Genomic DNA, 15,171 nt, shown 5'->3' on the forward strand with positions numbered 1-15,171 from the left:
ATGACAAAAACTACCACGATCCGTTAGCTTTCGGTCTAGCTCACATGCCACCCGATAGGTAAATATAATTATCAAATTATGTCAAACAATACCATTCTTGTCGGCCATAGGGGCGGGCAGTTATGCCGAACAAAGAATATTTCGCAAGGGTCAGACACGGGCGACACGGCGGTTAAGAACAAAAGGGTGCGCGGTGTGCAACACACTCGGCTCGGCCTTTTTGCACTCGTGGTATTTAATAAGAACAACACAAAAGATATTTACGAACTAAACGATTGTTTTGCAATTACAAGGCATAGGTACCGATATTATTCATACTTATATTGCGATAAACCATTCAAAGTACTGACCTATCAAATATGCATAAGGTATTAAGGGCCTTTACTTTACCGTGATAAATATTAAGAAGACTTAAAAACATCTATACCAAATTTAATTGCAAGATCACATTCACATTCCCAACTCTATCAGGTTTTATAGACGTTCGCATTCGCACGCCATCGCTATCATCTGATAGCGATCTGACTTTATCTAAAGTACATAATTATTATTTTACTCTTTTTCTGATTTTTGCTCTTAGCCTGACGCCCTCTTGGCCCTTCGTTGTACTCAATTTAAGGTTGTTTTATGTCATTTTAATTACCTACACGTTCTTCCAATAAACATATTTTCCAAAAGAATAAAAATTTGACTGATTTCAATATAAAATAAAATAAGGTACTGCGACGTTCGCCAGCTCAGCGTAGGGGATGGCAAAAAGACCATAGAAAGGTTTCTTTATCCTCGGTCTGCTTCGCTTTACTTATTGGCGGCTAGTTGTGTCGCCCCGAAATCTGTGGGTTTAATTGCTCATGAATATGGCATTCTCATACAACCATCACCTACTATACATATACGATTATCTCTACAGCAAAAGAGTACCATCTTACCCGGCCAGATGAAGGTTCTAAGGACTTCCCCCGCGGGGAGTCCGCCGACACATGGTCGGATAACTCGGACGCCTAACATCCGAGCCGAGGTGTGCCTACGGCCGTACATCGACACACCTCTAGCCGTGCTGCCGAAGCCGCCACGGCTCTCGCACACTGGGGCGCGTCCAGTCTACCCAGGTGGAGTTGAAAGCTGGGGCGCGTCAAGTCATACCCAGACAGAGTTGATAGCTGGGGCACGTCAAGTCATACCCAGACAGAGTCGAGAGCTGGGGCACTTCAAGTCATACCCAGACAGAGTTGGAAGCTGGGGCGCGTCAAGTCATACCCAGACAGAGATACCCAGTCTGCCTTACCTAAGATGGTCTCAGGAATAGCTTCCACGGCAGGTTCCGTGGCAAGCTAATCTCATATGAACTTACTGCTCTTCGATTAAGGAGATCATTGCATAGAGAAACCATACCACCACTGCGAGCACCAAGTAACATAAAATACTTAGCTTTAGACGACTCAGGACAGCTGTGGGCTTCCTCACTGTATATTACACTTTTATGCACTCGCATGCTTCGTGCCATACTGGTTTTAACCTTACAACTTGCCACTTTGGAATAACTTACCACAGTTCCACTCAGAGGGCGCTGTTCAGTGTTGCCGCTAGGAAATTTGTAATGTGACATTAGATATTCGTGTTTGTCACGACATGTTGTTCAATTACCAACTAAGGAAGAGCGGTGCCTCTTAACACAGGTATTTGTTACTTAAAAACAGGCGCCAACACTTACAACTATATAAGTAATTCTTAAACTGAATAAATATTTTTTTCATTTTTTTTTCAATTTTTATTTTCACTTACGCGTGAAATGTAATGTAAGTCGGTTTGTTTTTATGATATGATGCGTTGTAACACCCATTCAATGCACAAACAACCATTTTTCCTGTGTTTTTGATTTTTAAACGGGAGGTGTACACAAACCACAGACCAACCCCTGTAGACCGAGCTTATAGGACGACTCGCGGTCACCGCCCGTATGGTGTATAGGTCAAATATAAGATTGTTCGCGCGCCGCTCCGATCAGTTGCGCCCAAGGTTACGAGTACGACCTGTTAGCAGTGTGCACGAGTCTAAGAAAATAAATCGTTAACTATTGAATTCATTGGGAAATCATGGGATATTGCAGCGTAAAATGGTGTGGCAAGTCATCTAAGACTTCTACTTACAAAACAGATGGAATAACATCCCACAGGAAAGCGAAATTCATTTTTCATTGAATAATGTTTCTTGTCCGCGGGGTTCATTTAATACTGGTCAGTAAGCAGAGGCGAAGTATGTCCGTCCCTTTTCGTCAACTTGAAAATGCAATGCGCTATCCCTTTTCCTTTCGACTAGTGATGTGACGATGATGGTTTTTCAGTTGCGGAAACTTCGTGCTTCGTCATACCGTATTGTACCATTTTAGACATAATATATAGGTAACATGTTGTGTAAGTTTTTTTAGAATCCTCTAGGCCAGCGGAGCAGTTAGGCCGCATGTCACGAGATGGACCTGATGATGAACTTCAAAGAAGTGCGAGGGAACTCGGTGTTGGTTTGTGATAGAAATATGTTGTATGGGTTATTTAGAATCCTCTAGGTGAGCAGTTAGGTCTCATGTCACGAGATGGACCTGATGATGAACTTCAAAGAAGTTCGAGGGAACTCGGTGTTGGTTTGTGATAGACATATGTTGTATGGGTTTTTTAGAATCCTCTAGGTGAGCAGTTAGGTCTCATGTCACGAGATGGACCTGATGATGAACTTCAAAGAAGTGCGAGGGAACTCGGTGTTGGTTTGTGATAGACATATGTTGTATGGGTTTTTTAGAATCCTCTAGGTGAGCAGTTAGGTCTCATGTCACGAGATGGACCTGATGATGAACTCCAAAGAAGTGCGAGGGAACTCGGTGTTGGTTTGTGATAGACATATGTTGTATGGGTTTTTTAGAATCCTCTAGGTAAGCAGTTAGGTCTCATGTCACGAGATGGACCTGATGATGAACTTCAAAGAAGTGCGAGGGAACTCGGTGTTGGTTTGTGATAGACATATGTTGTATGGGTTTTTTAGAATTCTCTAGGTGAGCAGTTAGGTCTCATGTCACGAGATGGACCTGATGATAAACTTCAAAGAAGTGCGAGAGAACTCGGAGTTGATTTGTAATAGGCATATGTTATTGGTCCATTTGAATATGTTTTCAATACAACCTTCTATGACCTTAATAAAACGGACAAAAGAAAATAATTGTATGAGATTTTGGCGACACTTTTTTCTCGTATCGAAAGAGATTGCGATTCTGAGTGGAAATAATATAAAAATTCTAAACTTTAAAATTCAAGTTCTGGGTACTTTAAACAGAAATGCCCTAATATGTTAAGTAAAAATTTCAGGTACATTGTTAAATTACTTAATGAAATATTAAATTAATCAATAAGTATAATTATTAAGTAAGTTTACTCTAAGTATACTAAATTGGTAACAATTTTACCACAATAAATTTCGATGTCACTGATAGCAGTACCCACTACCTGTAATGAACATGTCCCATCCCTACATTTACACGTGTCAGCGCGCCATGTTTAAAACGACCAATCGCAACGCCGTGAGCAGTCCCGCACCTCACAGTTTGGTGATTTGCGTCGGGAACAAAATGGCCAATATTAGGTTTCTAGAGGCGGTGTTCTGTGACACAAACCGACGTGACCTTGAGGCCAGGGCCGATCGAATACGGTGACACGAGTGCGACGTGACGTCGCACTTGAAATGGCTTCACTAGGGATGTACGAACACTCAATCTATGCCTTATAAATCTATGGGACGGCACGTAGTCCGCGACCCCCATACACAATCCTACATAATGAGGCGGACTACAAGGTAGAAGTGTGAATTGGCTCCTACATGGAAATGGGGAAAAGGGAAAAGATGTAAGAAAATCGAAGTTTTATTATAAACTCGCGTTTATTATATACGTACTGTCTATAGGCATTGAACACTAATATCTTATATTAGACATGACGATGGTTCATTTTAAACGATGTTTTATATTTCGTGTTAGGTTTTAGGCGTTAGCGACGATCCAGTCGGTGTATCTGCTGACGCGAACGTTGACACCGGGGAAGTCGTGGTGGGCGCACCCGTAGCCCCAGGATACGAGACCGTATAGGACGTGGCTAGATTGAACAGGGTGGGAGAGAGGGCCACCGGAGTCGCCCTGGCAGGCATCCTTGCCACCGTGGTACTGGATGCCAGCGCACACCATGTTCTCGGTGATATCGGGCCAGTTCTGGAAGCCGGGCTGGGTCTTCAGCCATGCGTACTGGGCGGAGCAGTAGACTTGGCTGATAATGTTGATGTCCACATGCTGGAGCTGCTCAGGGGCGCTGCCGCCGCTCTGCAAGAAGTTAATAGTTTAATCCAACATAATAAATCAAACAGAGAGGTGAAAATGGAATAAGACTACGATTATGGCTCGATTCGAAAGTTAATACTACTTCGGTGGTAAACAAGCACACGGTCTGCCTGATGGTAAGCAGTCTCCGTAGCCTATATGTACGCCTGCAACTCCGTTGCCAACCCTAAGAGATCTTTCCCACTGACTGACGTCCAGTTCAGTTCGGTCCTAGTTAGGGTTGCCAGATGGTCGGGATTTGGCGGGATTCTCCCGATTTTTAGCAAGTGTTCCCGATTCCCGACAAAGTGTTAAGTGTCCCGAAAAACAGCTTCTCGTTATAAAGCAATAATTTTAAGTTCCGAACTGTCGTCGAGCGAGCGAGCGACCCGCGTCGAGCACGAGCGCGCGCGTGGTGAGAGACCAGTACGGTTACCATCAGTTTGTCACTGACATAAACGCCGTCGAGAACGTAATTTACTTTCTATACATCTCGCTCGCACTCGCATATTAGTGCAAACGGGACGTATAGAAAGTAAATTACGTTCTCGACGGCGTTTATGTCAGTGACAAACTGATGGTAACCGTACTGAGCTGACGTAGAGCCAATAATGTAAAATATCGTTGTTTTTAATACAATTACTTTAATTTGAATGTTTGTATTTCCCGACTTAAGCCCCAAAATCCCGAAAAATATATATTTTTTCCCGAAAATAGCGCCTTTCGATCTGGCAACCCTAGTCCTAGTAAGTATAAGAGCTCCGAAAGAGCTCTAACACTCTACACCAGTGGTCGGCAACCATCGGCCCGCGGGCCGCATGCGGCCCGCGAACCTCCCACTTGCGGCCCGCGAGCCTACCTGGCTATTTTGTATGTAATATTGACAAATGACAATGTCTGATAAAGTCATAAATATTAACAAAGTGCAGCCCGCGTCCACTTCGTTAACTACTATATGGCCCTTGGCTGCTAAAAGGTTGCCGACCGCTGCTCTACACCCTCGTTGAGCTCTGGCAACCTTACTCACCGGCTGCGGCAGGAACACAAAACTATGAGTGTTATTTGGCTGCGGTTTTCTGTAAGGTGGAGGTACTTCCCCAGTCTCTTATTTACTGGCCGAGGTGTGTATTCTATTTTTCGGTTCGACGGAGCCGAAAAGCGGCAACTAAAGCGGCAACAGAGAATAGAAAAAAATATACAAGATCGCCTATATTAACTTACGGTGAGAGTGCCCCATCCGATGGTAGTGACTACGGTGCCATCAGCGAGGTTGTAGTTGGCACCAGCGATGCTGACGGGAGCCACGCTGTTGCTGTATACGGCGGCGGTGGCGAGGCGGACGATAGCAATGTCGTTGTCGAGGGTATTGGGACTGTACCCGGCGTGCACGACCAGCTGGGACACTCCGTGCTCGGTGCCGCCGCTCGACGCTTGCGACGTGCCGAGACGAACTCGCCAATCGGTAGGACGGTCGCCGCTACACAATAAAAATGATTGCATTACCGCACAGAAGCAAGGTGAACAGCGATTGAGCGTCCACTCGCGTGAATATGTACCTACAGTCACCACACGTGATTGTTATGCCATTTAGGGTTCTTGCCAAATTGGAAATTCTATAGCATAACTAGCATAAGTAACTATTGTACAACCAATTTAGCTAGGACCCTAAATGGCGCAACAGTCGCGGAGCGTGATGGTACCTATCTGCGAAGTTAGATCGTAAAAATGGAATGATAAGTTTTTAGCCGGATGTCCGCTGATCGCAAGTTACTTTTATACTCGGGATCTGGGTGCCTAGCCAACGTGCCAATCGTTTACGCTCTGTAGCGAACGAAACGCAACTGTCTCTATAGCATAATATGGTAGAGTAATAGAGAGAGATGACTACGCTACGGAGCGTAAACGATTGGCACGTTGGCTAGGCACCCTCTTAGTTCATTCTTTTAATTATTGTTCCAAACGACTGTATCTTGCCTTTTGTTTTTTAAGAATTAAGCCCTCTTCTCAGGCTGTTCAAAACATGAAGTTGATTAGATTAACTTACTAGTAGCAATGCGCCGCCGAGAGGACGGACTGTGAGTTGATGAGGGAGCCACCGCAAGCCTGACTCCACCAGATGCCCCACCACCCGTATTGCATGTTGCTCATGTAAGGGTATTCCTCCACGGTGGTGGGAGTGCCGCCCACAATGCGTTGTGGGTTCCTAGGGACGGCTGAAAACATAATTATTAAATATTTATAATGTATAGGTACTTATTAGTCTTATTACCTACATACTTAATTATGACGGCTGACACACATGTACCAATTGTTTATAATAATTATAATTTATACTTTGGTACCTACATATTTTTGTGTCGGAGTTAAGGAATGTCTCCACAATTTATTTTGTTTAGCGATACGAGATCCAGTATTAACAACGTTACTGACCAATTAAAAAAATTTCACTGTACCTATAAAAATTCAATCAATATTTAATATCTTTCAAGTTATATTTAATGTTCGTAATCGTTTTTTCACGCCGCGCACGTTTCTCGAAAATGAGGCGCGGAGGGCTGTGTTCAGCGTTGTATAAAAATTACAAATAATGGAGACACAGTTCTGCAAGTATGGAATGTTTTATTGGAAATATCCTCCTCTTTTATAATATTAATTTTGGTTTCTTAAATATTAATACTTTTAGAGATAATGGGGAAATAAAAAATACCTACTTTTTTCCCCCTTTTTTTGTTTATAAGTTTTGATATTTTTTGTGTGCTTAATACACGCTTCGAATACATTTTTCTAGGCATCATGAGGAAGCTAATGAGGTATCACACGTATTTTTAGGAGTAGTATCTCTATTTTTCCCCGTTTTCAGTTTCTCGAACAGACTATGGAGTCTAAGCGAGCTGTCACTGTTACCACTTTGTTTTATGTACGATTAACAATGTAAATCCACCTGGCTGTGGCCATGTCGATACAGTCATATTGATAAACTATCGACATTTCTTGCAATTTAAATTTTACTTCAAAGGTAAAAACGATATCTAAAATGAACAAAAACGCTTTTATTCTTTATTGTGGTTATGAGATCACAATTTTATCGTCACGCCTCAGCAGGGAACGAAGGGAAAGTTCAGAGTTTTAATTACAATACATAAATACCTACCCGTTCAATGTTGTAAGCTTGTCCGTAGTTACCTGCTACCGAAAGATTGTCTGGAAGAGATCGCTTCTTAGCGATAAGACCGCCTGTTGTTACCTAGCTTTTAATGTGCATTTAATTTCCTGTGTATTTTTAACTGTATGGTGCACAATAAAGAATATTTATTATTATTACTATCAGTGTTGGGCATTCAAGAATAAAATCATTATTTGAATAAGAATTCGTAGGAATAAAATCATCTCGATTTTATTCCCGTCAAAAATATTCAAATAATTTTGGTCGGGAATAATTCGTATGAGAAAAAATTGAATGAGAATAACTTATTCTTAATCAAATAAATATAATCATGATTTTTAATCGAAATAATATTCCACGAATAAAAATGTAGTCCGGGTACCGTATAGGTACTAATTACGTATAGTTAGGTAGATGTAATAGTAGTAAGTCTCTTGTCTAATTTATACCTATTTTATGGAATAAAATCTTACAAATTGACTGTCGCATAACGCTTAGTTTTAGTAACCGTATTATTTTTAATTTACTAACCAAATCATTAGGTTCAATTTAGCTGGTCTAGGGGCCTAGCCAAGATGCCAATCGTTTGTGCTCCAACAACGAATCGCTTTGTCTCTATCACTCTTACATATTAGTGCGATAGAGAGACGGAGGTAGCGTTTCGTTGACGTAGCGCAAACCATTGGCATGTTGGCTACGCACTCAAAATGCCTAGCCAAGATGTCAATTTTTGTTTTTAATTTAATAACCAAATCATTAGGTAAATTTAGCTGTTCTGGGGGCCTAGCCAACATGCCAATCGCTTGCGCTCCAACAACGAAGCGCTTTCTGTCTCTATCACTCTTACATATTAGTGCGATAGAGAGACAGAGATAGCGTTTCGCTGTCGTAGCGCAAACGATTGGCATGTTGGCTATGCACCCAAGGTGCCTAGCCAAGATGACAATTTTTGTTTTTAATTTAATAATCAAATCATCAGGTAAATTTAACCGTTCTGGGGGCCTAGTCAACATGCCAATCGCTTGCGCTCCAACAACGAAGCGCTTTCTGTCTTTATCACTCTTACATATTAATAGTGCGATAGAGAGACAGAGATAGCGTTTCGTTGTCGTAGCGTAAACGATTGGCATATTGGCTACGAACCCAAGGTGCCTAGCCAGGATGACAATTTTTGTTTTTAATTTAATAACCAAATCATTAGGTAAATTTAGCTGTTCTGGGGGCCTAGCCAACATGCCAATCGCTTGCGCTCCAATAACGAAGCACTTTCTGTCTCTATCACTTACATATTAGTGCGATAGAGAGACAAAGATAGCGTTTCGTTGTCGTAGCGCAAACGTTTGGCATGTTGGCTACGCTCCCAATGTGCCTAGCCAAGATGCCAATTTTTGTTTTTATTTTAATAACCAAATCATTACGTAAATTTAGCTTTTCTGGGGGCCTAGCCAACATGCCAATCACTTGCGCTCCAACAACGAAGCGCTTTCTGTCTATTACTCTTACATATTAGTGCGATAGAGAGACATAGATAGCGTTTCGTTGTCGTAGCGTAAACGATTGGCCTGTTGGCTAGGCACCTTGGGTGCAATTCACCCAAATTGGGTGTCAATTTTTGTTTAAATTTAATAACCAAATCTTTGGGTACAATTTAGCTGTTCTGGGTGCGTAGCCAACATGCCAATCGTTTGCTCTACGACAACGAAACGCTATCTCTGTCTCTCTATTGCACTTATATGTAAGAGTGATAGAGACAGAAAGCGCTAAAAACAGCTAAATTGTACCTAGGGGCTATTCATAAATTACGTCATTTCAAATTAGGGGGGGGGGGGGGGCTGGACATCAGATGATGGTAGCATGACGTAGGAGGAAACGGGGTCATTCGAAGCATGATTTTTGGATGATTTTAGGGAGGGGGGGGGGGGGGGGGGTCAAAAATCGTTAAAAATCGATGACGTAATTTATGGACAGCCCTCTAATGATTTTCGTTTGCGCTACGACTGCTACGACAACGAAACGCTATCTGTCTCTCTATCGCACTAATATGTAAGAGTGATAGAGAGAGACTATGCGCAACTCTACGGAGCGTCAAAGTTTGGCATGTTGGCTAAGCACCCTGATCGGTTGATAAAACTAGATAGTGCATAGCGGAACTCTTCAATGTGTACTATACCTAAACTAAAGAACTGAAGTAACAAATATCAAATCAATCCGACTTTTAAATAGAAGGGTGAAAATTAACTTACAAAATATAACCAATTGTACAACAAAAATTAACTTAATTCTAAATAACATTTTAATTGAATAAAACCTTAGTTAGAATAGGCCCACTTCTAGAATAATTATTCTGTTTTTTATTCCGCATTTAAAATAAAAGTCACATGATTTATTCACCTTAATTTTATTCTAAAATAACTAGTGCCAGAATTATTCTAATTCAAATCGATTTGAATAAGAATAAAATTTCTGTTTTTATTCTTATTCTTATTCAAGTTAATTTTTGCCCAACTCTGATTACTATACCTACTAAAATATGTGTTCCGCAATAATTAAATTATTTTGGGATTCACGGGCCTACAAATCCCGGTCTTTTGATAGGCTTGCGTGGGGACACGTAGAGGCCCCTTGGAGAGCTTTAATGTCATGTAGAACGCCTGCTGGAACCCGTTCACAGGCGCAACAATAAACACCCATGAACCGGTCGCAGCAGGCATTGGGACTATTGTAGAAAAAGTGAATAGTATACCGGTCTATGGATTGAAGTTTGGATGGACAATAAGACTGGGCTACTGTAGAGAAGTCCGGACACCTGCCATAACAATGCTAAAACACGTTATCGAGGCAGGTGGTGACTTGCCGCTGACTAGATGGGCCCCTGCAACTGCCATCGCGAAGGCGACCAGGAGCAACATCGGTGTGAGCGGCTCAGGGGTGTCGAGAGGTGTGCGCCGCTTTCTACCCAGTGGCTGTTACCAGCCACTGTGCCAACTCGCGTCGTATGCATCTTTCACTTCCACCCCTGGAGCATATAGCTCTAACGACTCCTCTCTGGACGGCCAATTAAGGCAAGCCAGAGCTGAGAGTCCTGCGGGTCCCCTTGGGGTCCACTCCGACCGACGAAGACACGCCGGAGACGGAGACCCTGACCGACTCTCGGGAGCACTCGGGTCTGTAGTCGTTACTCCCCAACAGCTCGCCACAAGCTGCCCTTATTATTAATATATTCATTATCCATTAGCATTTCAATTATGTTTATTTTTAACGAAGATATTGAAGCTTCAATTAATCGCTATTTCGTTCAGCTGTGTAGCGTTTATCGATACGTAACATTATTAAAATCGACTTTTCACATCCCTAAAAGAACTTGACAGAGAACTGTTAGTGGCCTTTTGGGATTAACTCACAGGCTAATATCGTCCGGCGAACTGTTAAGCCTCATTCACGAGCGTTTTTAGAACGCGCGTTAAAAAAGCCTTTGAATGACACAAATGGATAATACATGTGTATTTATTCCACAGAACACCGCCTCTAGAAACCTAATATTGGCCATTTTGTTCCCGACGCAAATCACCAAACTGTGAGGTGCGGGAGGGGTGCTCACGGCGTTGCGATTGGTCGTTTCAAACATGGCGCGCTGACACGTGTAAGTGTAGGGATGGGACATGTTCATTACAGGTAGTGGGTACTGCTACCAGTGATACCGAAATTTATTGTGGTAAAATTGTTACCAATTTAGAATACTTAGAGTAAACTTACTTAATAAATAATTATATTGATTAATTTAATATTTCATTAAGTAATTTAATATTTCATTAAGTAATTTAACAATGTACCTGAAATGTTTACTTAACATATTAGGGCATTTCTGTTTAAAGTACCCAGAACATGAATTTTAAAGTTTAGAATTTTTATATTATTTCCACTCAGAATCGCAATCTCTTTCGATACGAGAAAAAAGTGTCGCCAAAATCTCATACAATTATTTTCTTTTGTCCGTTTTATTAAGGTCATAGAAGGTTGTATTGAAAACATATTCAAATGGACCAATAACATATGCCTATTACAAATCAACTCCGAGTTCTCTCGCACTTCTTTGAAGTTCATCATTAGGTCCATTTCGTGACATGAGACCTAACTGCTCACCTAGAGGATTCTAAAAAACCCATACAACATATGTCTAAGACATACCAACACCGAGATCCCTCGCACTTCTTTGGAGTTCATCATCAGGTCCATCTCGTGACATGAGACCTAACTGCTCACCTAGAGGATTCTAAAAAACCCATACAACATATGTCTATCACAAACCAACACCGAGTTCCCTCGCACTTCTTTGAAGTTCATCATCAGGTCCATCTCGTGACATGCGGCCTAACTGCTCACCTAGAGGATTCTAAAAAACCCATACAACATATGTCTATCACAAACCAACACCGAGTTCCCTCGCACTTCTTTGGAGTTCATCATCAGGTCCATCTCGTGACATGAGACCTAACTGCTCACCTAGAGGATTCTAAGAAACCCATACAACATATGTCTATCACAAACCAACACCGAGTTCCCTCGCACTTCTTTGGAGTTCATCATCAGGTCCATCTCGTGACATGAGACCTAACTGCTCACCTAGAGGATTCTAAAAAACCCATACAACATATGTCTATCACAAACCAACACCGAGTGCCCTCGCACTTCTTTGAAGTTCATCATCAGGTCCATCTCGTGACATGCGGCCTAACTGCTCCGCTGGCCTAGAGAATTCTAAAAAATTTACACAACATATTACGTATATATTATGTCTAAAATGGTACAATACGGTATGACGAAGCACGAAGTTTCCGTAACTGAAAAACCATCATCGTCACATCACTAGTCGAAAGGGTAAGGGATAGCGCATTGCATTTTCAAGTTGACGAAAAGGGACGGACATACTTCGCCTCTGCTTACGACCAGTATAAAATGAACCCCGCGGACAAGAAACATTATTCAATGAAATAATGAATTTGACTTTCCTGTGGGATGTTATTCCATCTGTTTCGTAAGTAGATGTCTTAGATGACTTGCCAGACCATTTTACGCTGCAATATCCCATGATTTCCCAATGAATTCAATAGTTTACGATTTATTTTCTTAGACTCGTGCACACTGCTAACAGGTCGTAACCTTGGGCGCAACTGATCGGAGCGGCGCGCGAACAATCTTATATTTGACCTATACACCATACGGGCGGTGGCCGCGAGTCGTCCTATAAGCTCGGTCTATAGGTGTTGGTCTGTGATTTATTCACACGACGGCGGTGGCGCTTTTTATCAAGCGTTGTTGGATTTTCGACTTTAAGCCTTGGTCGTTAAATCGAATTTAGAGTGCTGACAGATTCAAGCGCTTTTTAACGCGCGTTGTAAAAGCGCTCGAGGGAATGAGGCCTTAAGGTACTAGGTAATCAGTGGGCCACTTAACTCTGCACAGACTTGCAATGACAAAGTGTGGAGTGTCATCAAGTCATCGTTATTTCTATGAAAATATGACGTTATTAATTAATGACACTAATACAATACTTAGTTTTCTCAAAGTCGGTGCAGTTAGCTTAACGGATTCTAAGAGTCCTTAACATTAAGTACTTACCATGGGTACTTACCATATTTTCATTACCGTGGGCAAAGAAAAAGGTACAGATTTTAAAATACGAGCAGGTAAACCATTCAAAATAGTACAGTCAGCATCAAATAAGTAGTGACGGCCAAAGTGACCAAAACTCGTAACACAACTTTGACACCATAGTAATGGATGTGTTCCGATATGTTTGACCACTTTGTCTGTCATTGTCCATTTGATGACTGTACTCTCAGATGATAGAGTCGAAAAGTGGTAGACCACTTTCTTGGCTGACCGTACCTACCTAACTTTTAAAACCCATACAACATATGTCTAAGACATACCAACACCGAGATCCCTCGCACTTCTTTGGAGTTCATCATCAGGTCCATCTCGTGACATGAGACCTAACTGCTCACCTAGAGGATTCTAAAAAACCCATACAACATAGGTCTATCACAAACCAACACCGAGTTCCCTCGCACTTCTTTGAAGTTCATCATCAGGTCCATCTCGTGACATGCGGCCTAACTGCTCACCTAGAGGATTCTAAAAAACCCATACAACATATGTCTATCACAAACCAACACCGAGTTCCCTCGCACTTCTTTGGAGTTCATCATCAGGTCCATCTCGTGACATGAGACCTAACTGCTCACCTAGAGGATTCTAAGAAACCCATACAACATATGTCTATCACAAACCAACACCGAGTTCCCTCGCACTTCTTTGGAGTTCATCATCAGGTCCATCTCGTGACATGAGACCTAACTGCTCACCTAGAGGATTCTAAAAAACCCATACAACATATGTCTATCACAAACCAACACCGAGTGCCCTCGCACTTCTTTGAAGTTCAACATCAGGTCCATCTCGTGACATGCGGCCTAACTGCTCCGCTGGCCTAGAGAATTCTAAAAAATTTACACAACATATTACGTATATATTATGTCTAAAATGGTACAATACGGTATGACGAAGCACGAAGTTTCCGTAACTGAAAAACCATCATCGTCACATCACTAGTCGAAAGGGTAAGGGATAGCGCATTGCATTTTCAAGTTGACGAAAAGGGACGGACATACTTCGCCTCTGCTTACGACCAGTATAAAATGAACCCCGCGGACAAGAAACATTATTCAATGAAATAATGAATTTGACTTTCCTGTGGGATGTTATTCCATCTGTTTCGTAAGTAGATGTCTTAGATGACTTGCCAGACCATTTTACGCTGCAATATCCCATGATTTCCCAATGAATTCAATAGTTTACGATTTATTTTCTTAGACTCGTGCACACTGCTAACAGGTCGTAACCTTGGGCGCAACTGATCGGAGCGGCGCGCGAACAATCTTATATTTGACCTATACACCATACGGGCGGTGGCCGCGAGTCGTCCTATAAGCTCGGTCTATAGGTGTTGGTCTGTGATTTATTCACACGACGGCGGTGGCGCTTTTTATCAAGCGTTGTTGGATTTTCGACTTTAAGCCTTGGTCGTTAAATCGAATTTAGAGTGCTGACAGATTCAAGCGCTTTTTAACGCGCGTTGTAAAAGCGCTCGAGGGAATGAGGCCTTAAGGTACTAGGTAATCAGTGGGCCACTTAACTCTGCACAGACTTGCAATGACAAAGTGTGGAGTGTCATCAAGTCATCGTTATTTCTATGAAAATATGACGTTATTAATTAATGACACTAATACAATACTTAGTTTTCTCAAAGTCGGTGCAGTTAGCTTAACGGATTCTAAGAGTCCTTAACATTAAGTACTTACCATGGGTACTTACCATATTTTCATTACCGTGGGCAAAGAAAAAGGTACAGATTTTAAAATACGAGCAGGTAAACCATTCAAAATAGTACAGTCAGCATCAAATAAGTAGTGACGGCCAAAGTGACCAAAACTCGTAACACAACTTTGACACCATAGTAATGGATGTGTTCCGATATGTTTGACCACTTTGTCTGTCATTGTCCATTTGATGACTGTACTCTCAGATGATAGAGTCGAAAAGTGGTAGACCACTTTCTTGGCTGACCGTACCTACCTAACTTTTAAAAACTCCCATTCCG

General features: G+C 41.9%; 1 protein-coding gene and 1 long non-coding RNA gene across 2 annotated transcripts in view; one reads left to right on the forward strand and one right to left on the reverse strand.

The window, feature by feature from the left end:
- LOC134793094 (uncharacterized) overlaps positions 1-15,171 on the forward strand; it is a 454,735-nt gene that overhangs the window by 431,693 nt on the left and 7,871 nt on the right. The gene's annotated exons all lie outside the window — the stretch shown is intronic.
- On the reverse strand, positions 3,988-6,561 carry LOC134793076 (trypsin CFT-1-like). The gene is made up of 3 exons (XM_063764603.1): positions 6,393-6,561; positions 5,570-5,825; positions 3,988-4,351 (listed from the first exon to the last, which is right to left on the reverse strand). The coding sequence occupies exons 1-3, from the start codon at positions 6,494-6,496 to the stop codon at positions 4,019-4,021; spliced, it is 693 nt and encodes a 230-aa protein (XP_063620673.1). The 5' UTR covers positions 6,497-6,561; the 3' UTR covers positions 3,988-4,018.

Source organism: Cydia splendana, chromosome 1, assembly GCF_910591565.1.
Source record: "Cydia splendana chromosome 1, ilCydSple1.2, whole genome shotgun sequence".
NCBI classification, from domain to species: Eukaryota; Metazoa; Arthropoda; class Insecta; order Lepidoptera; family Tortricidae; genus Cydia; species Cydia splendana.